The following is a 25,955-nucleotide window of genomic DNA, read 5'->3' on the forward strand; positions in this document are numbered from 1 at the left end:
TCGGAGATTAAAATCAATCTAATTGAATGCAGTGGAATTGGCCGAGATAGAAAATGAGTCTTCATATGAATCGTAGTGAATCACTTTGTGATGGTTAAGTAAATGAGAATTTATTTTTTAGCTGCAGCAGAAAGAATGGACTCTACTACATGTGTTATTAATGCCCTGTTCTGCAGTTGGCTTTGAAATATGAGATAACTATCCATGAAGTGCCTCTTAAGATAGTTAAATTCATTGTGCCATAGAGAATCTGATTGCCATACTGAGCAGGCGGTCAATTTCAAGTGGCCTTTTAAAAGAATCAGATCATCTGATTAGTATTGGGAGGCATAGCAGTGCAGCTGGTGGAGCTGTTGATTTGCAGTTCGAATGACCAGGGTTCAATCCAGACCTCCAGTGCTCTCTGGATGAAATTTGCGCATATTTCTTATGACATGTTAGATTTCCCATTGGTGCTCCATTTTCCTTGCATAACCCTAAGAGCATTTGGTTATTAGGTTAATTGATCACTGAATATCCGTTGGGCACGAGTTGTGGAATCAGGAAGAGAGTGATGGCAATTAATGGATTAGTTTAGGATTAATTAATATAAGTGGGTAGTTGATGGTCACCGTGGAATGTATGGGCAGCAGAACCAGTTTTTGCGCTGCATGACACTGTGACACTGTCTAGTATAAAATAAGTTGGATAGATTTTTACCAAGTCAGGGAGGTAAGGGATATGAGGAAATGGCAGGAAGGTGGAGATGTGCTTGTCATCAGATCAGCCATGATCTCCTTGAATGGTGGAACAGGCTTGATGGGCTGAGGCCGACACTTCCTCCTATTACTTGTGTTTTTAATAAGTTTAGTTGTGACTTTAAGTGAAAAAATCTGCAGATCTTTTGGTATCCACAGAGAAAGGATTTATTGGAAGGTCGGGAATGTGTTGAAGAAAATAAAATGAAAATGCAAGAAAAAGATTTAGCAGCATCTGCGGAAAGACACAGAATGAATGTTTTAGAGTTGAGAACAGTGTGGGCCCTTCACCCTGTGAGGTTGTGCTGACCTACCGAGAATGAGAAACAGAACTTGTTGTCAACAAGTCACAAACAGTGCAAACATTCATATAAACCATCTTGCAAAAATAAAGAAAAAACATTGTGCAAAAAGTCAATGTAAGGCAGGGTCTTTGGTCCATTGATCATCCAGGAATCTGATGGCAGCGGGGAAGAAGCTGTCCTAGTGCCGCTGAGTGCTAGTCTTCAGGCTCCTTACCTTTTTCCCAATGGTAATAGAGTGAAGAGGGCTTGGCTTGGGTGGTGGGAGTCCTTGAAGATGGAGACTGCTTCCTTAAGACACAGTCTCTTGTAGATGTCCTCGATGGTGCCCGTGATGTTGCAGGCCAAGTTAAATGAATTTTGTGACTTGTTCATGGCGATACATTCTGATTCTAACAACTCTGGAGTTTTTCCTTGTCCTGAGTGTTGATGCAACCAGCCAGAATGCTCTTCACGGTACACTGATAGAAGTTTTCAAGAGTCTTTGGTGACGTACTGAATCTCCTCAACACCTCACAAAATATAGCCGCCAGCTAGTTTTCTTCATGATTGAATTGATATGGAGACTCCAGGACAGATCGTCTGAGATGTTGACATCCAGGAATGTCAAGTTCTTGACCCTCTCCACTACTGAGCTTTCCATGAGGACTGTATCATGTTCTCCTGACTTCCTCTTGAATCCCACAATCAGCTCCTTGGTTTTGCTCATGTTGAGTGCAAAGTTGTTGGTGTGACACCACTCAACAAGCTAATCTATCTCTCTCCTGCATGCTTCCTCATTGCCAACAACTGTGGTGTCATCCCTACCTCATTACCTCAATTTTTCATTCATCTTTGTGCCAGTGTCGAGACTCTTAAATGCCCCTATTCTAGCTTCCACCACCACCCCTGGCAATACATTCCAGGCACCCACAACTCTCCATGTGTCGGGGGGGGGGGGGGTGGAAAGCAACAACAAATTATTCCCAATGTCTGTTCAAAACTTCCTTCCTTTCACTTTGTGCAAATGTCTTCTGGTGTTTGCTTCTCCCTCCATGGAGAAAAAAGTGATGATTGTTGACCTTATCAATAATAATTTTATAGACCTCAATTAAGTAATCTCTTATCCTTCTTCGCTCTAAAGAGAAAAGCCCTAGCTTTGGAAATCTTGCCTCATAAGTCTTATTTTCCAATCCAAGCAACATCCTGGTAAATCTCTTCTGTAGAAGAGCTTCCACATCCTTCCTATAATGAGGTGACCAGAGATGAACACAATACTCTTTTAGTGTGGTCTCACCAGAGATTTATAGAAGTGCAACATTGCCTCATGACTCCTGAACTCAATCCCCTGACCAATGAAGCCCAACATACCATTGGCCTACTTAACTATCCTATCAATCTTTGCAGTGACCTTGTGAAATCTATGGACCTGAACTCCAAGGTCCCTCTGTTCTTGTACAATGTTAAGTATCGTACCATTAACCATGTACTCTACCATCAAGTTTGACCTTCAAAAGTGTATCACTTCACACTTACTAAAATTGAATTCCATCTGCCACTTTTCTGCCCAAATCTATATCCTGTTGTAACCTACAAAGTCTACAATACTATCTACAACACCTTCAGCCTCTGTATTATTCACACACCTTCTGGCCCATCCCTCCCTCCTCTTCTTCATCGAGGTCATTTATAAAAATTACAAAGAGCAGGAGTCCAAGAACAGATCCCTATGGAACTCTACTTGTCCCTGACCTCCAAGCAGAATGGTTTATGTCCATTACTACTCTCTGCTTTCTACAAGCAAGCCAATTCTGAATCCGTATAGCTGTCCTATGGATCCCATGCCTCATGACTATCTGAACAATTGGTGGATATTTTCAAATACCTTTGCAAAAATCCATATACACCGCATCTACTGCCGTACCTTAATCAATTTATTTTGATACCTCCTCAACTCAGTTAAGCTTGTGAGTCACGACCTTTCCCTCTCAAAGCCATGCTGATTATCCCTGAGAGGGCTGTACTTCTCTAAATGCTTGTAAATCCTTTCCTTAAGAATCCTCTCCAATAGTTTTCCCACCACTGATGTAAAACTCACTGGTCTATAATTCCCAGGGTTATTTTTAAATAAGGGGATGACAACTGCTATTCACCAATCCTCGAGCACCTCTGCTGTTGCCAAGGAGGATGGAAAGATCATACCCAAAACCCCAGCAATCTCTTGCCTCCCTTTCCATAGCAACCTGGGGTATATCTCGTCTGGTCCCAGGGACTTATTAATTCCACTGTTTTTGAGAAGATCCAGCATTTCCTCTTTCTTAATCTCATTATGGTCCAGCATATTCGTAATCTCCGTTTGATCCAACACAAAAACTTCATCAGAACTGGAAAAAGAGAGAACATGTGCAACATGGAGTTTGCAGAGACAATGGGGGTAAGAGAATATTGCTAAGAGTGTGGATGAGAGAGAAACTTAATATCAGATGGGCAACTTGTGGAGTAACTGGAAAATTCTGGTGCAAAAGGAGACCAGAAGCAGCAATGTTCCCCCAAACAAAAGATGAGGTATTGTTCCCTGAATTTGCATTATGGCTTGGACAGTGATATCAGAGAGGAAATTACAATTATAGGTGAGAAATTCAGGGTGGTACCGTGGACTGAATGAAGGTGTTCTAAGAACTGAACACCTCTACATTTCCTAGCTACCTGCTTTATTCTGTCAACCAAAGTATTGCCATAGTAATCCTTCCCCACTTGATCAGAGACATTTGTTTGTCCTAATAGGAGTGTCAACAGATCTCTGATCCTCATTTTTCTGAAGCTTGAAGCTTTAACTGTTGCTCTTTCCATGGTTCTGTTTTTAAGCTCATGTTTTCAATATCTTGTGGTTTTTTTTATTTTAATGTTTGAGAAAAACTCTGTCTTTTCTCCATTTAACAGTGATTATATTTTCTAGCTGTTTACTCATGCAAATGAGCAGCCTTGAACATTTTTTCAAATGCAAAATACAGTGCAGTAAAACCCCCCAGTTTTTGGCATTGATGGGGATTGGTAGATGCTGATAAGTGAATTGTGTGGATTGCCAAACTAACAGCAAGGGGTGCCAGTTTTAAACTTCTGTATTTTTTAAAAATCTATTTATTTTCAGCGATTTTTATTTTTTAATTTTTTATTATTATTATTTTTATTTATTTATTTTTTTTTATTTTTTGGGGCACAGATTGCTTGAGGCTGCCAGTTACTTGATGCTGCCATTTTTTTGAATTCGGATAACAGGATTTTTACAATATGTAAACTTTTCATCAAAAATTTTGTCAACTGTGCAAGAACTCACTGTAAGATAATGCTGTGCTGGGGGCAAGTCAAAGCAATCAGAGAACTGGTTATTTTTAGGCAAAGTACTGGCCAGTAAAAGTATGTGCCTGCCTGAGAGATTCATACCCGTAAAATATGAGGCCTATTGTTTTTGTTGACTCTTTCTTGTACCACATCAGAACAAATCCCATTGCTTTCTCCTTTTGGCTCTGCATCTTTAACTTCAAAAATTGGTCCTGAGAAGCTTCCATAGAGATTGTTTTTAACTGTTGGCCTGGCAAAGCATTTCACAGAGTCTCACAGTGGGGTCCTTCGGCCCTCTGAGTCTGTGCTAAACATCAAACATCTGTTTACAGGACCCAGTTTTATTGTCCCTAAATTTTCATCGACTCCCCCCATATTTAAGCCCCTGCCAACATGCTATGGGCAATTTATCGTGACAACTGGTCTTCCAACCATTGGGATGTGGGAAGAAAGTGGAGCACTTGGACCTATATTGTCACAGGCTAACCTGCAAACTCCTCACTAATAGCATTGGAGGTTGCGATTCAACTTCTTGTTGAGCTGTTAGGCAGTCAGTTGTTCTATTTGCAACATTGTGCTGCACATTTTGGCATGTTTCTCCTCACTCTTTTTCTGACCGTTTTGTCTATTGACGTGTCATTACTGACTCACCAACTGGAGGAATTAATCTTATTCACCTTTATCAAAACTGAAAATTATTTTTAAAGTTTCTATCAAACTTCATCTTGACCATCACTGCTCATGGACAGAAGTCGAGTATTTCACATTTCCCCTTGTATCTATATTATCAGACCTCTGGTATAATCTGGCGAACATGTGCTCTATAAGTCCTTTTTTCTCCTTCATTTTCATTGGGAGAGCAAGGACATAATGTATTGAGAATACAAGGTTACCAAATATAAAGAGAATAAGTACATTTCCAAAAATAAAACAGTAATGATGTACCCCTTCCCCATAGAATGTTGCCAGAATGACAAAAAAAAAGAAACGAATGAAAATAACTCTAATCACTTACTGGAAAAAAATCTGGGATATTTTGACATAAAATTAAAGGTTCTACTGAATCTATAAAACATAACTAACTGAAGGAAAAAAAAGTTACATAAATAAAAACATTCAATGATCAAGACAAACCGATTGTTAATGAGCATGAAAATAGACCATAAGGACTCCGAATGTTATGAAAATTAGTGAGTACGTAACACGGAACACCTGATCTTTTCTAAATTAAGACGAGACATGATATGATATGAGTACTAGTGGGTGGAACAGGATCTTTTCATCAAAGTAAGGATGGCTCTTCATGCCAAAAGAGTTGTAAATAGTATGACTTGACGATCAGATGAAGAAAATAGCTTGTTAATATCATCTACCACTTCATACAGAGTTGTTAAAGGATTAGATTCAAGATTAACACATAATATTGACAAAACACGAAAAATCTCCCTCCACTAACGTTCAAGAACTCAACAAGACCAGAACATGTGTATCAAGGTTGCTTCCCCGTCGTTACATCGGTCACATTGGAGATTTAGATCAGAAAATATATGGGATAATTTGTCTTCAGACATTCAAGTCTAATGTAGAACTTTGAACTGAATAAGAATGTCAAGCACATAGTGAAGAAGTGTTAAAAATTGGATTTGATTCTTAAATTAGTTATCTGAGATAGAAAACTGTAGTTCATGATCCCATGCTCTTTTAGTCTTAGCGAGAGAAACCTGACGCGATTTTGAAAGTTTATCCTATATAAAGGTTATTAAATCCTTTTGGGAGGATTATAATTTAAAAAATTACATCCAGCATGTTAGATTCATAAGTCATGGGAAAATTTGGTTACTGAACCTGTATCAAAAATTTCTGATCTGCAAGTATCTTTTGTAAAAAAAAAAGTGAATTTGGTAAATTAAACTTTGCTGATAACTGCTCAAAAGAAAGGAGACAACTATCAATAATCAAGTCTCGAAAACACTGAATACTATTAATTGACAAACGTCAAACCATATAAAGGAGGAAATGTATAATTGGATGATATAAAACTTGATAAGGAAAAACCTTTTTAAATCAAAAAAAATTCCGAAATTGAAACCAGTTACGCGAGGAATGTTTTACTACAGGGCTGTATATCATTGTTAACTTGAGCCAAAGAAAATGGAAGTGCTACTTCTAAAAAGGATAAAATGGGAAAACTTCTCAGCCGACCTCAATTCCAAACTGGGTGGTCTAAATATTTAATCCAAAGCAAGATGAATTGATTGCCCAGTATCTAAAATTAGGCAATGCCAAGCCTCCATTCCTTTTAGATCTCTGCAAATGAAGCTTATTCAGACAAGGTCATTTGTTTTGCCAAATATAGGAAGATATAATAGAATCAAGGGTATCAAAAGATGACTTGGGGGATGAAGACTGGAATTGCATAAAAAAGGTACAAAAGTTTGGGCAAAGTAGTCATTTTAATAGCGTTAATAGACCAACTAATGAAATATAGAAAGATGACCATCTAGACAATATCTGCTTAAATTGTTTGAATAAATTAAGAAAATTTTTCTTAAATAAATGTTTGGTTTTGTGATCCTTTTGGGCAAGTGGCTATAGTCTATACCTCTCCTATTGCCATTTCATATCTTTATAGATATTTTGAGAGTTAAATAAACATCTTGCATGGTTTATTCAGTAAATGTGTGCATGTGAACATTATGTTGAGTCAATTTAGTTTTGCTTTGAGTGGAATTTGAAAAGCCATGCAAGCTTTTGATTTTGTGCGTCTTTGTGTAATGAGCTCTTTCAATAATGCAAATAACATCAGGGTATCTCCAGAAGTGGAACATGTTCATTGTAAAATTATTCACATTTGCCACATTTTTGTTTTGTTGCAGTTTGAAGCTGGCAATATGAAAAACTTGGTGCTAAAGATCATCCGTGGATCTTATCCACCGGTTTCTGTTAATTATTCTTACGATCTACGTAACTTGATGTCGCAGTTGTTTAAGAGAAATCCAAGGGACAGACCATCGGTTAGCTCTCTACTGCAGAAACCATTTCTTGCCAAAAGAATAGACAAGTTGCTTTCACCTGATGTGAGTACCATGATGTTTTGCCAATAATCTTTAACTGTTTGAACGGAAATCTCCAGTTGAGCACATTTCTTTTTTTAAATATTTTATTTAAATTTATTGGTAATTCCAGCCATTTTAAAAAAAATCATCAATTTTCTTAAGTAAAGGGGTATAATTCAACTTGAATATATTCCATACTCATATCCCTAAATATTTTATTCCATTCAACGGCCACTTAAATTGAGAATGTATTTTACACTGAGTATAATCACTCCTAATAAGGGGAAAAATTTCACTTTTATCTTAATTTACCTTGTATCCAGATACTATTTCATATTCTTTTAACAAATATAATTTGTGTAATGAATTTTCATGTTCCGTCAAATAAATTATTACATCATCTCCAAACAAATTAATCTTGTATTCCTTTCTACCAACTCTAAAACCTTTAATTTCAAGATCAGATCAAATCAATTCTGCTAATGGTTCTGTTGCTAAAATAAATAAAGCTGGAGATAATGGACATCTTGTCTGCTGGATTTGGTTAATTAAAAATGTGTGGACATTTGTCCATTTGTTTTGGTCCATTATACAAACTTTAATCCAAATAGCAAACATTGATCCCAATCCAAATTTATCAAGTATTTTAAATTTTAAAAAAAATCCCATTCTAACTTATTAAACACTTTTTCAGCATCTAAGGCCCCCACCACCAAATGTATTATACTCAATAGACTAGTCCCATTATCTGCAATTTTCTCTTTTTAACAAAATCAGTCTTGTCCATATTTATCAATTTTGGCTAAATTTGTGACTAGTTGGGCACATTTCTAAAGAGTAAAAACACAAACATTGGAGGAACTCAGCAGGCCTCTCAGCATCCACAGGAGACAAAGATACATCACTGGCCTTTTTTATCAAGGTATGAGTAAAAACCTCTTCAGAGGATTGAGGTATGGCCGTTTTCAGCTGATCCCAGAGGGTTTCAGGAGACGTGTCCGTGAGGCAGTTTGCATCCTCGAGCTTTGCTTGGAGGTTTGCCCGGGAAGAGACATATAAGCAATTGAACAACTGAAAAGTGGCAAAGCAGCAGGTATGGATGGAATCCCCCCCAGAGATCTGGAAGGCTGGTGGCAAAGCTCTGCATACTAAACTGCATGAGTTTTTCATGCTCTGCTGGGACCAAGGAAAGCTGCCTCAGGACCTTCGTGATGCCATCATCATCACCCTGTACAAAAACAAAGGCGAGAAATCAGACTGCTCAAACTACAGGGGAATCAAGCTGCTCTTCATTGCAGGCAATATCTTCGCTAGGATCCTCCTTAATAGACTAATACCGAGTGTTGCCGAAAATGTCCTCCCAGAATCACAGTGTGGCTTTCGCGCAAACAGAGGAACTACTGACATGGTCTTTGCCGTCAGACAGCTCCAAGAAAAGTGCAGAGAACAAAAGACTCTACATCACCTTTGTTGATCTCACCAAAGCCTTTGACACCGTGAGCAGGAAAGGGCTTTGGCAAATACTAGAATGCCTCGAATGCTCCCCCAAGTTCCTCAACATGGTTATCCAACTGCAGGAAAACCAACAAGGTCGGGTCAGATACAGCAATGAGCTCTCCGAACCCTTCTCCATTGACAACGGCGTGAAGCAAGGCTGCGTCCTCGCACCAACCCTCTTTACTATCTTCTTCAGCATTATGCTGAAACAAGCCATGAAAGACCTCAACAATGAAGACTGTGTTTACATCCGCTACCGCCCAGATGGCAGTGTCTTCAATCTGAGGCGCATGCAAGCTCACACCAAGATACAAGAGCAACTTGTCCGTGAACTACTCTTTGCAGACGATGCCGCTTTAGTTGCCAATTCAGAGCCAGCTCTTCAGCGCTTGACGTCCTGTTTTGCGGAAACTGCCAAAATGTTTGGCCTGGAAGTCAGCCTGAAGAAAACTGAGGTCCTCCATCAGCCAGTTCCCCACCATGACCACCAGCCACCCCACATCTCCATCAGGCACACAGAACTCAAAACCTCGGCTGCACCATTTCATCTGATGCAAGATTCGACAAAGAGATAGACAACAGACTCGCCAAGGCAAATAGTGCCTTTGGAAGACTACACAAAAGAGTCTGGAAAAACAACCACCTGAAGAAACACACAAAGATCAGCGTGTATAGAGCCGTTGTCATACCCACACTCCTGTTCGTCTCCGAATCATGGGTCCTCTACCGGCATCACCTAAGGCTCCTAGAACGCTTCCATCAGTGCTGTCTCCACTCCATCCTCAACATTCATTGGAGCGACTTCATCCCTAACATCGAAGTACTCGAGCTAGCAGAGTCCGCAAGCATCGAATCTATGCTGCTGAAGACCCAACTGCGCTGGGTGGGTCACATCTCCAGAATGGAGGACCATCGCCTTCCCAAGATCGCGTTCGATGGCGAGCTCTCCACTGGCCACCGAGACAGAGGTGCACCAAAGAAGAAGTACAAGGACTGTCTAAAGAAATCTCTTGGTGCCTGCCACATTGACCACCGCCAGTGGGCTGATATCGCCTCAAACCGTGCATCTTGGTGCCTCACAGTTTGGCGGGCAGCAACTTCCTTTGAAGAAGACCGCAGAGCCCACCTCACTGACAAAAGACAAAGGAGGAAAAACCCAACACCCAACCAACCAATTTTCCCTTGCAACCTCTGCAACCGTGTCTGCCTGTCCCACATCGGACTTGTCAGCCACAAATGAGCCTGCAGCAGACGTGGACATTACCCCTCCATAAATCTTCGTCCGCGAAGCCAAGCCAAAGAAAGAAAAGAAAAAGAAAAGAAATGAGTAAAAAGCAGGCAGAACTGCATTTTACTTTCTCCCCAGCCTTTTAATTCAGGCACCTACCTGCTTTGTTCAATGCTTTGGCCCTTCATTGTGCCGACCCATATTTTCCTTTTTTTTTAAAAGTACTCCCCACCCCCCCCACCTCTAATTTTCTTTCATCTATGTGCCTGTCTTCGAGCCTCTTAACTACCATTAATGTTTCAGCCTCCTCCTCCATTCCTGGCAAGACATTCCAGACACTTACAACTTTGTGGGTTTTTTTAAAAACAAACAACCCTGATGTCTCCCCCAAACTTCACTCCTTTCACTTTGTACGTATGTGCTTGCTGTTCCTGCCCTGGGAAATGGATGCTGGCTGTCCGCCCTATCTTTGCCTCTCATAATATCGTAGACCTCAATCAAGTCTCCTCTCATCCTTCTGTGCTCCAAAGAGAAAAGTCCTAGTTTTCTACCTTTACCTCTTAAGGAGACTGTAAGACCTGCTGGATTCCTCCAGCATTAGTGTTTTTACTACAATTGCAGCGTCTGCAGACTTTTGTGTTTCACCACGTTTCGAAATAGATTTGCTTTCTATATGGAATGTTCTGTATTACATTGCACTCAGTATTTTTGACATTCATCAAGCTTTGAAGAGTTGAAAGTATGGCTTCTGGTTCCTTTTCTTCAGGAGTACAGCTCTGCTACTCTTTATGCATGTTTCTTGCTCTCTTAGTTTAGGTGACTGTTTCTGGAAAAAATTCAACATTTCTTGCTTTGTTCTTATAGTTCTGTCCTGACTGGGTTATTAGATTTACAAAAAAGTCCTGAATCTGTGAACTGCATTTTAAGCTTCCATGATTTGTACCAGTAAGAATTTTTGTTTGAACAGGCATTTTAAGTTCCATTGAATGCTATTTTTTGAAATATACCCTCCCATGCAATTATATTTTTACTGTAATATCAGAGCTGGATGTCGTACTGAAGCTGTAACTTAATCTGAATACAACTTGCCTGTTCTCATTCTCTTTGTCCTGGTAAATTTTTTAACCATCTCATTAGCTTCTCTTATTTCATGCACAGATCTGCTACCACTCAGAATACTCTTATTCCATGTGTTTTCCCTTGTATATCTGGGAAGATGCCACATTCTCTGGATTAAATTCTGTTTGTTTTTTTTTTTACTGCTTAATTGACCAGGTCACTATCATACTGCATTGCTGGCATGACTCCTGGCTGTTAATCAATTAGCCACTTGTTCTCAAGTCAAGTTTATTGCCATCTGATTGCACAAGTACAAATCGACGAAATCGCATTCTCCGGTCATCTGTGCAAAACATGTGGACACACATGCAAACAAACAATACATATGCAGGACAAGTATTTATAAATACAATAAATAAATATTGTTTTGTAAATCTGCGAGATTCGGATGGTTACTGTGAGTGGTTCCTTTGGTCGTTCAGCATTCTCACTCCCTGTGGGAAGAAGCTGTTCTTCACCCTTCTGGTGCTGGTACTGATCCTCTCGTAACATTTCTCTCATGGGAGTAGCTGAAAGATGCAATGTGCGGGGTGGAAGGGGGTCTTAATGATCCTTAAAGACAAGGATCCTGGAACATCATGTCAATGGGGAGGTGGGGGAAGAATTGGGATTTTTATCATGTCTCTTGATTTTTATTATGGTTAATATAAAAACAAAAAACCCAGGTTCTGAACACTCTTGAAACCATACCCGACCTCTTCCCACACCCGCTCCCTGTTATTCAGACACAAAAGGGGTGCACGGTTGGTGAAGAAGTTAGAATCCTGCGCTGTCTGTAAGGAGTTTGTACATTCTCCCTGTGTATGCATGGGTTTTCCCCAGGGGCTCTGGTTTCCTCCCACTGTTTGAAATCATGGAAGCTTAAAATGCAGTTCACAGATTCAGGACTTTTTTGTAAATCTAATAACCCAGTCAGGACAGAACTGGGGGTGTGGGCTCATTGGGTGTAAATTGGGTGGCATGAACTTGTGGGCTGAAATGGCCTTTTACCATGCTGTATGTCTAAATTTAAAAATATCGAAGCACCAAATTTCTTACATGTTGATTGTTACAAAAATGTCTCTGATGTTCCAATGAAGATACTAGGAATAGTGATTCATTATCTCACGGTTTTCTTCCTCTATTTCTAGCTTATTGTTGAAGAATTTGGTCATGCAATCGAACATCATGTTTCAAAGTCAGTTATTCCCAATGCAGCAGGTAAGAAATGTTTCTCTGAGCTTGTTCGTTAAAGTATTTGGATTTGTGTCAGAATATTAATAACTTTCTCAGTTTTCACATTGTGCATCAGGATGGAGTTCATTGATATAAATCCACTTTAACAGAGCGGAATGCATTCATGTAGTTGGCAATAGTTACTCCACCTGGCTTGACAGGGAATAAGAAACTTGAAAACAAGAGAAAGAGAAGCAAAATCAGGCTTCAGTAAACTGGTGATTTTGGATTCCGGGGAAACAATGATGGATCAAGGGAACCAGAGATTGGTGGTCCTAATTGTGTATGCTTGAATGTCATAAATCTTGCAGCATGAGGCGATGAACTTGGGCATGGGGAAGGGTGATATTGTGACCATTAACGAAACGTGGTTTAAAGATGAGTATGAATAGCAGCTCAGCATCGTTAGTGACTGGAAGTTTCCGGTAAAGGGGAGGGTTTTTGTTTGTTTTTATAACCATATAACCATTTACACCACAGAAACAGGCCAGTTTGGCCCTACTAGTCTGTGCCGAACATCCTCTCCCAAGTAGTCCCACTGACCTGCATTTGGCCCATAACCCTCCACACCTCTCCCATCCATATATGTATCCAACCGTTCCTTGAATATTAACATCGAAATACCTTGGCACATGTGGCAAGAAACTAACTTTCATGTCATTCCCCCACCCCATTTCAACTCATGATCACATGATCAGTCTTCCTCACTAAAAATTACCCTTTAATCAATTCAAATGTGAAACAGTAGTTCCAAATACAGCAGAGAAATCCGGATTAGAAAGACTCACAAGATGCCTTTCCCTATTCCCTTTGTGATAGGTTAGGTTATATTTTATATTGTATATAGATAGGGAGATACATTGTGTGGGGTTTTTAGTTCGGTCACTCACAGATACAAACATTTCAAAACAGATCTCATTGAAAATGGTGGAGCTCTGCTCAAGCCAGACAGTCCAGGCTTCGAGTGCCTTTGCACAAACTTTGAAGAATGCCTATAAGGACTTCACGAGTAGGTGTTAATTGGACATGCAGTGGAGTAATGGATTATTGTTTTGGAAAGCAACAGATGAACAAACTCAGCAGATTAGGTCCGGTGCCGCAGTCTGAGTGCAGTTTGCTGTTCTAAGAGAGTCATGTGGTTTTCTCTGAGACAGTTCTTTGAAGAAAGTTGTTATAAAGGAACCCACATGATGGGTTAAATAAACAAGCTGTCAGAATGATTATGCGAGCGGAATGAACAACACGAGGGCATACAAATTGAACTGTGGGACAAAAAGAGAGACAATTAACCAGTCATAAATGTGCTATCAATTCCAAAATGGTCAAAGGGAAAAAGAGCAAAAAAATGTGGGGAGATTTCGAAGGAGGACAAAAAATTCCAAGGCAGTGATGGGGAATTTTGAGCCCCCTAAAGTTTATAGATACTTTGTAAAAATTGTTTCAAATGAGGTTTATTTATCAGTGTGAGGCTGGCTCAATGTCAGAAGGAATGGCAGTCGGCTTAGTTTTTGGAAGTGAAGAGGATGGCAGTGGGAGAGCACTTTTGAGGCAGCGGCCATTATTTGATTTAACTTTGTTACAAAAAAAGGAAAATGGGAACAAGAATTTTAAATGCAAACAAAATATAGAACTAAGAATGTTCTTTCCACTGCATTTGATATTGTACTGGGTCCTAACCCTTCTGCAGAAGAGGGAAAGAGTTTAAAAAAAAACAAATTGGTTTCTATTTCAGAGCAGGAGGGAAAGGATTATTCTCTGGGGGGGAAAAAATGTGGCATTCATTGGCAGATGTGCCTCCTTGTGTTGGTGTTTCTAATTGCAGGGCTGTGGAACATGCCCAACAAGCCACGTTGTATGGTTAGAGAAGGAAAGAAAACCTCATTTAGAATTGTACATGGATGACAGGCTGGAAAGGTCAATTCTGACGTGGAAAAAAGTTGGAGAATTTAATCCCTGGTCTGGAAATCTGATTATAAATTTAAATTTGGACAAAGCCAATTTTCCTGTTTGAGATGTCGATAAGAAAAAGTGATTTTGAAAGGAGCTAAGTATCAGAACATTGGGTGACATCATGGAGGAGAATTCGTCTCTTGTATTCCCTTTATTTAAAAAAAAATGGACACGAGCCTTTTAATCTTTATGTATCCATTGAACTGCTGAGGGCTTTGTGATTGCATGGATAGGTAGAAGATAATTATATGCCCATGCCATACTGATATGTCATTGCCCACACTTTTTCTGAATGATGTGAACGTCATTCCTTGTGTTGTTAATGTTAAATTGCTTTTGTGAATCCACGAATAAAATAACACTGCGTTTTGAGTTTCTTTTTATAATTTTTTATTTTTCACACTGTGAACCATATCAACCAAAATATGTACAAAGTTTCTCATTAAATTTACACAGTGGCATTTTCTCCCTTTTTTCCACCTTTCCCTCCCTCCCTGCTTCCCAACCCCCTCAAAAACCCATACATATTCAACATATACAATAAAACCATAAAACAATATCTTCACACAAAGGAAAATAAACAAGAATAATGCATCATCTATTTGTTACATGCTGAATCGAGTCATTTTGTCTTATCATTATCATTTTAGGGGATGGAGGACCTAGGCAAGCTCTCTCGTTTATGTTCCATGTATGGTTCCCAAATTTGTTCAAACAATGTGACTTTATTTTTTAAATTGTTATTTATTCATTTCCATGTACCATTGCTGTATTCTCATTCTCTCTTCCATTTTCCAAGTTGACATCATACATTTTTTTTGCGACTGCTAAGGCTGTCATAACGAATTTTTTTTGCGCTTTATCCAATTTGAGGCCTAATTTTCTACTTATGTTACATAAAAGAAAGACCTGGTTTTTTTTTTGGTATGTTATTTTTTGTAATTTTATTTAGTATCTGATTTAGTTCTTCTCAAAACGTATTCACTTTCGTACATGCCTAAATTGCGTGTACTGTCGTTCCCATTTCCTTCTTACAGCGAAAACATCTATCTGATAATGTTGAATCCCATTCTTTTAATTTTTGAGGACTGATATATACCCTGTGTAACCAATTATACTGTATCATGCGTAACCTTGTGTTTATTGTATTTTTCAGAGTTCAAGAAAATAACTTTTCCTGTACTTCAGTTTTTAATCTTTATGTTTAAATCCTTTTCCCACTTCAGCTTAGGTTTATAGTTTATTTCATCATTTTCCTTTTCTTGCAGCTTAATGTACATGTTCGTTATAAATCTTTTAATTATCATTGTGCCTGTAATCACATATTCAAAGCTGCTTCTTTCAGGTAATCTCAATCTGTTTCCCAATTATCCTTTAAATAAGATTTCAATTGATGATATGCAAACATTGTACCATGAGTTATTCCATATTTGTACTTCAGCTGTTCAAATGTTAATAAATTATTTCCCAAAATACGATTTTCTATTCTTTTGATTCCTTTTCTCTCCCATTCTCTAAAGGAAAGGTTATCTATTGTAAAAGGGATTAGTGGATTTTGCGTCAATAATAATTTTGGTATTTGGTATTTCCTTTCAAAGTGGATCTTCTTCCATGTATTAAGTAAATGATGCAATACTGATGAGCTTTTATACTGCACCAGCTTTTCATCCCACTTATAAAGTATATGTTCTGGTACCTTCTCCCCTATTTTATCTGGTTCTATCTTCATCCAGTCTGGTTTTTCCCTTATCTGGTTAAAAATCTGATAAATACCTTAATTGTGCAGCTCTATAATAATTTCTAAAGTTTGGTATCTGCAAACCACCTTGATTATACCTCTGTTCATTTTTCTAATGCTACTCTCAGTTTCCTCCCTTTCCCCAAGAATTTCCTTATTATTCTCTTTAGTTCATTTAAAAAAAATTATGTTAAGGGAATTGGTAACATTTGAAATAAGTATTGTATTCTTGGGAACACATTCATTTTAATGCAGTTTACCCTCCCTATCAACATTAGTGGTAATTCTTTCCAATGTTCTAAGTCTTCCTGCAATTTCTTTATTAGTGGCTGATAATTTAGTTTGTACAAGTGGCTTAAGTTATTATCTAACCTGATCCCTAGGTATCGGATTGCTTGTGCTTGCCATTTAAATGGTGATTTTTTTAAAAAGTTCTGTTTAATCTGCGTTACTCATTGGTATCACTTCACTTTTATTTGCGTTGATCTTGTTCCCCGATATTTCTCCATATTCCTTCAATTTCATATGTAATTCTTTTATTGATATCTCTGGTTCTGTTAGGTATACTATAATGTCATCTGCAAACAAGCTGATTTTATACTCCTTCTCCTTTATTTTTATCCCTTTTATTTTATTTTTCTATTCTTATCAGTTCTGCCAAAGGTTCTATTGCTAAGGCAAACAATGAGGGAGATAATGGACATCCCTGTCTAATTGACCTACTTTATTTAAATTGTTTCGATACATATCCATTTACTGCTACCTTTGCCATTGGTCCATTATACAATGCTTTAATCCAATTTATATATTTTTCTGGTAGATTGAACTTCTGTAATACTTTAAATAAGTAGTTCCATTCTACTATGTCAAAGGCTTTTTCTACGTCTAAAGCAACAGCCACGGTTGATTTCTTATTTCCTTGAATTGCATGAATTAGATTAATAAATTTACAGACATTATCTGCTGTTCGTCTTTTCTTAATAAATCCAGTTTGATCTTGTTTTACTATTTTTGGTACACATTTGGACAATATGTTTGCTAATAATTTCGCTATTATCTTATAATCTGAGTTAAGTAGAGATATTGGTCTATACGATGCTGTTGTTAGTAGATCAATATATTTCCTTGTGTGTCTGGAATCTTCAAAAAAATATCATGCATAAACTTTTGATTCTCCTCGTTAGGTGCTTATAGAGCAAATTCCAAAATTCTGAGTATATCTGACAAGTTATCATTACATACCTCCCTGCTGGATCTATTATTTCCTCCTCTATTTTGATTGGTACATTTTTGTTAACTAATATGGCTACACCTCAAGCTTTTGAATTATATGATGCTGCCACTACCCAGTCTCTCTTTAATTTGTTATGTTCCACTTCAGTTAGATGTGTTTCCTGCACAAATGCTATAATCTATTTTTTCCTTCTTCAGTAAATTTAGTAGCCTCTTCCTTTTAATTTGATTGTGTACATTAATGCTTATAGTCCTATAGTTCAATGTGGCCATCTTATATCTTGCTTACACCTCTTTTCCACCTCCATCCCCATTTTTCCCATTTTCATCTTAGTTTTCCCTTATGAAACTCAATGTATGACAACACATTTAAAACATAAAATATCCCCAGCAGTTCCCACACCCACTAATACCTTAACCCCAAATGCTCCCCCCCCCTCTCTGAGTTGCCCCTTATCCCATGCCGGGCAACCACAACTCCCCTTTCCATTTGGATTACGATCTTGCTTGCAAGCGTCAACTGATTTTGCAGTGACGGTTATTCCCTCTCCCTCCAGCCCTCCCCAGAAAACACTTTTTTTAACACATATAACAAAGCTCTCTCTTTTTTCCCCTTCCTTCTTTTCCTTATCTTTTCCCTCTTTAGTTCTTTACATATACATTGTTTTTACATCTTTATATATACTTTATCGCCGTTCTTCATTCTTGTTACATCTCTTCTTCTGCCCTGCAAATGTTCTGCGAATTCTTGCACTTCATCTGGATCCGAGAACGGTCTGTTTTGCTTCCTGGGTATAAATATTTTAAGCTCGGCTGGAAGTTTTAACGAATTTGTAACCTTTTTTCCATAAAATAGTTTTCGCTGTATTAAACTCCTTCCTCCTCTTTAAGAGTTCAAAACTTGTGTCTAGGTAAAAAAATATTTTTTGACCCTTGTATTCCAATGGCTTATTATCTTCTCTAACTTTATTCCTTGCCCGTTCCAGTATATTTTCTCTTGTCGTATATCTCAAAACTTTTACTAAGATGGATCTTGGTTTTTGATGTGCCTGTGGTTTTGCAGCTAATGGTCTGTGTGCCCTTTCTATTTCCATTTCTTCCTGCATTTCTATCATTCCCAGGACCTTCGGGATCCATCTTTTATAAATTCCTTCATGTCTGTTCCTCCTTTAGTCCCAATATTTTTGTTGTTTCGCCTACTATAATTTTCCAACATATCAATTTTCTGAGCTAACAACTCTTGTGCCTCTTTAATTTTTTTGTCACTTTCTTCCAATTTTTCTCTTAAGTCATTTACTTCCATTTCTAGAGCCATTTCCCGCTCTTCCACATTCTCTTCTCTTTTCCCTATTTCTGTCATGACCAGTTTTAATCTTTGCATTTTATCTTCTGTTCTTTTCATTTTTCTTTTAATTGCATTAAATTCTAATGATAACAATTCTTTTAATGATCTCATTTGTTCTTCAAAAAAAGCATTCTGTCCATCTGTTTTACCTTCTATTTCTCTGTGAAGATTTTGGTCTTCTTCTTCCTCTTCTGTGTCTGTATCTGTGTTTGTGTCTTCTCTTCTTTGTGTCTGTGTCTCTTCTGTTTTTCCTGATGAGCTGCTTGCATCTCTTTGTCGGGCCTCTTGCTGCTGGTCCTCCCCTCCTGGGCTGATCGTCTGTCGGGCCTCCTGTCGTTGATGTTTTGTGTATGTTTGAGGTTGAAGGGGATGGATATTGAATTTAGTTGCTGGCCCCTCTGGCCCTTCCAGAATAATTTTGGGAACAAGCCTGAATTGTAACACAGTATATCACTAATGTTGAATTGATGACTCAACAATATTGTGAAGCACAGAAACCAACCCAATTTGATTTCTCCGCACCCCCCCCCCACCCCCACCCCCAACTGTGGATCATGCCTGATGAGTTGATCTCTTCCATCAGTTTGTGTTTTTATTTGCTCCAGGTTCTAGCATCTGCAGTCTCTGTATTTCTCCCCAACCAGACTGGACTTCAGGACCATCTCAGAACCATTTTGTGTTTGGATTGGCCATTTTTTGTGAATGATGCTGATGTTCTGCAAATTAGAACAGGGATTTGCTGTGATGCCTCTTCGAGGTTCACTGAACTAACAAAGAACATATTTTAAGTGAATTTTTTTTTTAAAAATTGAAAATCAGCCTCCAAATTTCCTTGTCTTGTCAGTAAAAAGACCGGGCCCAGTCTCTGGATCAGTTGGGCCAGCGCAGAAAATCACCAAACCAGCAGCCAAGTATAAAGTGCCATTGACAGTAAAATCCACAGAGGCAGCTAAAAAACTTTCAGAAAAGAGATTGGTTATGAAACACAAACAGGTAAGGGATGATGATAAAGTGGATTGATTCTATAATCTTTTACTTGCTGGTGTTGCTTGTTGGAATTTTTCTTTGTACTTTTGTTATCTTTTTACATTTTGTTTGCATTTTCTATTTATTACTGAACTTTGCTGATGGACGCAATGCATGTGTATCATTGTTGGTGAACTCTTTTGGATGTGCTTTGTTCAGAAAATACTTTTGCTGATGTGGTTTCATGGGTGCATTGCCTTGGACTGTTTCAAACATTTAGATTTGCTTTCTGACTGAAACTTTGCTTCAGAATTTCAGTACATTTAAAGTGGGTCTGCTCCTTTTGTGCTGGTTGTCTGGTGTCATGGGAAATGTTGCCCCTATCCTGACTGCAGAATGGAGCTGTAGAATGGAGTTTACTTTTCATGTTTTGGGTTTGATGTTGAAAGACGCCTGTTAGCTTGCAGCATTTTTACAATACTTAAAGTAATTAACAAGGCATCATAGGACATTACAGAATCAATTGAACTCAAATCCAGATTGGCAGGATATTGGTGTCTCGACGAACGACTGTGTTCTGAAAATTAATGCTAATATCTTCAATTTCTTCACCAATTTAGGTTCTGTGATTACCACAAAAGTAAATTGATAGGAAGAGACAGATTAAGATTTATTCACTATCATTATTTGGTAATGGTTATTGCACATATTTTCTTTCATGAAGTTAAAATACAGGATGTTCAATTAATTAAACCTTCGACAAGTTTTCAAAACTCAGTGAGGTGCAGATCTGGTGAAAAGTGAAAACCTTCCCTGTATAGGATAATGGCTGAAGTTCAAGATTCCTTTATTGTCATGTCATAGTACATCAAATTACATCCTACTGCCCCTTGAGAGAAAGAGAAACAAAAGAGAATCTCTTCAGAGACACTGAGTGTCCATGGATTCTCCTCCAGAGCTCCTGAAGCTGCACAGACTCCTGTTTCATCCGTTGGCAACCTGAGGGTCATGATTTAAGTCTCCCACATGATCAGGAAACCTTCCACATCCTAGTCCCTTTGGGGGGGCCTTTCTTGCACACAGCATTTGTCTCAAATCCAGGTTCTGATACCTGGTTCTTATGGGCCTTTCTCCAGCAACTCAGAGTCCATGTGGATCCATCAATTGCAAGTCCTTCATCCGCTGATCCCCTCGCTGGTCTGCAGCCATGGTCATTATCCTGTAGGGTTGTTTCCTCTGCTTCTCCTTCTCAACAGGGTATATTCTTTCAGGTTCTGGTGCCCTGCACCAACAGGTCTGCTGCTCCCCTGGAATCTGGAACCCTTAAAGTCAACATTAGTGTAGTGTAAGTGCAATACTATTGCACTAGTGATCGGAACCGGGGTATGAATCCTGCACTGTTTGTTTGTTCTTCCTGGGTCTGCTTGGTTTCCTCCCGGTGCTTGGTTCCCTTCTACTGTTCAAGATGTATGGCGGTGTGGGGGGGGGGGGGGGGGTGGGTGGAGGTTAATTGGGCAGCATGGGCTCGTGGGCTAAAAGTGCCTGTTATCTTGCTGTTTATTTAAATTTAATTTTTTAAATTAAAATTTAAATGGATGCTGCCATTTTGGGCACAGACATGGTGGTTACAGGTTTTCAAATAAAACATCATTTCCTTTCACAGGCCATTTAAAGACTAAGGTGCCATCAGCTTATGAACTAGGTAGTTTAACCCTTCAGAACAGCCACCGTGTCTACGCTCTCCTGGGTCTGCGGTAGCACTGCTGTTAGAACAACTCCGGCAGTGCTGCCATTTTAGAGAGTTGTTTTAAAGTTGTTCATAGATAATTGGTATTAATGGGTGAGGAAGGAGTTTTTGAATTCTGGAATGCTCCACTTCGAGGAACTTGTACACCACCAGCAGAATGGATTAAATGAATGTGATAACTGATGAATCTGTGTGGCTATAAACAGAGGACGAGGAAGTCAAAATTGAGACACACAAAAGATGGAGATCTGGAGTCGTAAGCAAAGAATTGATGAGGCACTCAGTGGGTCAGACAGGATCCATGGGTAGAAATGGTCAGTCACCGTTTTGAGTCAAAAACTTGTATCAAGTCAAAGCGAAAGTAGGTAAAATGATTGATTTCATAATTATTGTCAGAGTACATACATGTCATCACATACAACCCTGAGATTCTTTTTCTGTGCGCAAAGCAGAATTGCCACTTGGTGGTAGTGCAAACAAAAACTGCAGGGAGTATCTGTGTAAACCAATGAACTGTAAACAGATAATGAATGTTTGTTGTCTATATCAATGATCTAGATGATAACGTGGTGAATTGGATCAGTAAGTTTGCTGATGACACAAAGATAGGGGGCGTCGTGGACAGTGAAGAAGATTTTCAAAGCTTGCAGAGGGATCTGGACCACCTAGGAGAATGGGCCAGTAAATGGATGATGGACTTTAATGCAGACAAGTGAAAGAGCAAATCAAGGAAGGACGTACACTGTCAATCAGTGGTTCTCAACCTTTTTCTTTCCACTCACATCCCACTTTAAATATTCCCTATGCCATCGGTGCTTGAAATTAGTAAGGGATTGCTTAAGGTTGTATGTGGGTGGGAAGAAAGTGTTTGAAAACTACTGTTTTAATCGTACCTAATTGACTCGTTATGTGTATGGTTTCATAACTCCAAAGGAAATGGACCAATGACAATTTTTCTCAAGCAAAATATTTCAGTAACAATTGGGTCTGGAGCAATGATTCTCAACCTTTTCCTCCCACTCACCTACCACCTTAAGCAATCCCTTAATCACAGATCACTGACGGCTTAGGGGTATATGAGTGGAAAGAAAAAGGTTGAGAGTCACTGCTGTAAATGGTAGGGCACTGAGGACTGTGGAGGAGCAAATTGACCTGTGGAATCAAGTACATTGTTCCCTGAAGGTGACCTCACAGGTGGACAGAGTTGTAAAGAAAGCTTTAGGCATCTTCGTCTTCATTAATCAAAGTATTGAGTATAGGAGTTGGGATGTTATGTTGAAGTTGTATAAGACATTGGTGAGTCCAAATTTGGACTGTGCAGTTCTCGTTGCCAAATTACAGGAAGGATATCAGTAAGACTGAAGAGTGCTGAAAGGATTTAATAGGACGTTGCCAGTCTTCAGTAGTTGAGGTACAGGAAAAGATTAAACAGGTTAGGACTTTATTCCTTGGAACGAAGAAGAGAAAGGGCAAATTTGATAGAGGTTTACAAAATCATGAGGGGTATCAAGTAAATGCCAGTAGGCTCTTTCCATTGAGATTAGGAGAGATAAATACGAGAGGACACATCTTTAGGGTGAAAGGGGAAAGGTTTAGGGGGAGCATTAGAGGGAATGAGCTGCCATTTGATACGGTAGGTCCAGGCTCTATCTTAAGTTTTAAGAATAAATTGGATAGATATATGGATGGGAGCAGTCTGGAGGGTTATGGAATGGGAGCAGGTCATTGGGACAAGCTGAACAATAGTCAGCACAGACTAGAAGAGCTGAATGGCCTGTTTTCTGTTCTGTAGTGTTCTATGGTAAACAAACTGCAATACAGAGAAAGAAAATCAATAAAGTGCAGTGTTATGAACTAATAAAATCTTAGTACTAACACAGGAACAGCAATGAAAAATTCACCAATGGTAAATTCAAAATAGTTGATTTTATTAAACTATTAATAACATAACATTTCTTGCTTATCTCTAAATTTAACCCCAGCTCAAATGTAAATGTATGTGTTAAAAGTCCAAAGCCATTACTTTTTTAAAAAAAACTTTATTTAAAGGTTTTATTACAGGAATAAAAAGAAAAATTACATTTAAAGAAAAGATATAAAATAAAATAATATAATTACAATACCACATTAATAACCTAACTTAATTCAATCTAACCCCCCCTACATATACAAGAACTAAAAATTATATATATAAAAAAAACCCACCCTTCCCCTCCCCAAAAATAGAGTGAAGAATTAATAAAATTAATAACATTATGTATTAAAAAAAACACACACACAAAAAGAAAAGAAAAATATAACAAATAAAAATAATAATAAAAAAAGATTTATCAGATCTAAAATATCACATCTAAGAACATACTTAAATCAAACTTAATTGCATATACTTAACAAATGGAGTCCACTTCAACTTATAAAAAGACATCTTATCTTGGATTGAAAAAGATATCCTTTCCATAATTAAACAAGACTTCATCTCTAAATACCACCTGTCCAAAGTTAGTATATTTCTATCTTTCCAAGTAGACGCTATACATTTCTTGGCCACTGCTAAAGCTAAATAGATAAAAGAAATCTGATGATCATTTAATCCTAAATCAATTAATGATTGCATATTCCCTAATAAAAATATATCAGGATCTAATACAACACAAATATTATATAATCTATTAAATATAGATTGAATACCTTTCCAAAACTGTTGCAATCGGTCACAGAACCAGACAGTATGTAAAAAAAGTACTGGCTGTCTGGTCACAACGAAAACAACAATCTGACTTGCTAAGACCAAATTTTTAAAATTTTTCTGGTGTTAAGAACAATTGATGTATAAAATTATAATTAATCATCGCTAATCTAGCATTAATCAATTTCTGAATACTGTTTTGACAAATTTCCATCCAAGCTTGTTCAGCTATTGTAGAACCTAAATCTTTTTCCCATTTCAACTCATCTTTATCCCAATCTTTCTTACTTTCATTTTCTTGTAAAATACAATACAAATCAGATATATACCCCTTTTCTGGTATTGAAAGTACATATTTCTCAAAGCTAGTTTCGGGCAATAAAGTCATTTGCCGACCACATATCTGTTTTACAAATGATCTTAACTGATAGTATACAAATACAGAATTTCCACTAATACCAAATTTCCTTTGTAATTCCTCCAAAGAACAAAAATGTCCTTCAAAAAAACAATCAGATAAGTTTTTTATTCCTTTCCTTTCCCATTGTTTCAAAGTGGTATTGGAGACCGTAAAAGGAACAAGTTGATTATTATATAATGGCAATCGCCCAGACCATTTATTTTTAAGCCCCATTTTATTCAGTTTACTCGTCCATAGATTCAATAAATGTTTCAATATTGGTACATCATAAGTTCGTAACAAATTTTTATTCCATCGAAACAAAAATTCATATGGAGATTTTTCTAAAATAACTGCCCATTCTATCTTTGCCCAACTGGGCGGATCCTCCATATTCATTTGTGCACTAAGAAATTTAAATTGAGCTGCCTCATAATAATATTGAAAATTGGGTCATCTCAAACCTCCAAATTGAAAGTCCCACATCAATTTTTTCATTGCTACCCTCGGAAATTTTCCCTTCCATAAAAATTCTCTAACTGCTTTGTATAAATCCTTTAAAAAAACTTTTATATATATATATAAAAAAGGAATTGATTGAAATAAATATTGCATCCGAGGAAAAATATTCATTTTTATAGTATTAATCCTCCCCAATAAACCTAAAGGTAAGTCCTTCCACCTAATCAAGTCTAGTTTAATCTTTTTTATTAAGGGAAGGTAATTAATTGAATATAAATCTTGATATTCTGTATTGACATTAATTCCCAAATATTTAATTTGTTTTGTCCACTTCAATTTCATAATATTTTTATATATCGAATAATCATCTTTACAAATTGACAAAATTTCACTTTTAGGCCAATTTACTTTATAACCAGATAATTGACCTTAATTTTCTAAAGATTCTTGAAAGTTCAAAGCCATTACAATTGAAGCTTGATTCTGAACAAGTCCATTTCAAAATCCACTTTCAAACATCTTGTTGACTTCAGTATCCTTTCAGAAGTAATTATGAAGCACTTCTAAACATATTTTCAGATCTCTTTCCACTCACAAGTCTCTTGATGAGACGTCTTTCAGAGAGATATTCTTAAAACAGGAGTGACCATCTTCTGGGCACAAATGATACTTCCCTCTTTTAAAAGAGTAGTTGGAGTGGCTATTTTCAAATACCACTGGATGTTCCTACTGGTAATAAGAAGAACACAGATCCTCTTTAAAGGATTTTGAAGCTTTACTTCTTTGAGGTAGTCAGAAGTGGTCTTACTTATTTAAAAGTCACTTATGTTGTGTATCTCCTGTGACAAGGATAGTCAGAGAACAGAGTAGAGGTAAATGGATCCTTCTCAGGTAGGCAATCTGAGCTTTAAAGGCTTAGTTTTTTGTCACGTAAAAGCACATTGAAAATGTAATAT

The 25,955-nt window shown here is 37.8% G+C and overlaps 1 protein-coding gene across 17 annotated transcripts in view; it reads left to right on the forward strand.

The window, feature by feature from the left end:
- The window catches only part of nek1 (NIMA-related kinase 1), a 240,341-nt gene that overhangs the window by 41,178 nt on the left and 173,208 nt on the right, over positions 1-25,955 (forward strand). For all 17 annotated transcript variants that reach the window (XR_011358400.1, XR_011358407.1, XR_011358411.1 and 14 more), the window contains 3 exons: positions 7,234-7,434; positions 12,388-12,457; positions 19,583-19,731. Coding sequence is in view for 14 of the 17 variants with exons in the window: in XM_069941511.1 (XP_069797612.1) it covers positions 7,234-7,434; positions 12,388-12,457; positions 19,583-19,731 (420 nt within the window). In the remaining 3 variants the exon portion in view is untranslated. The remainder of the gene's footprint in view (positions 1-7,233; positions 7,435-12,387; positions 12,458-19,582; positions 19,732-25,955) is intronic.

This window comes from Narcine bancroftii, chromosome 1 (genome assembly GCF_036971445.1).
Source record: "Narcine bancroftii isolate sNarBan1 chromosome 1, sNarBan1.hap1, whole genome shotgun sequence".
In the NCBI taxonomy this organism is placed as follows: Eukaryota; Metazoa; Chordata; class Chondrichthyes; order Torpediniformes; family Narcinidae; genus Narcine; species Narcine bancroftii.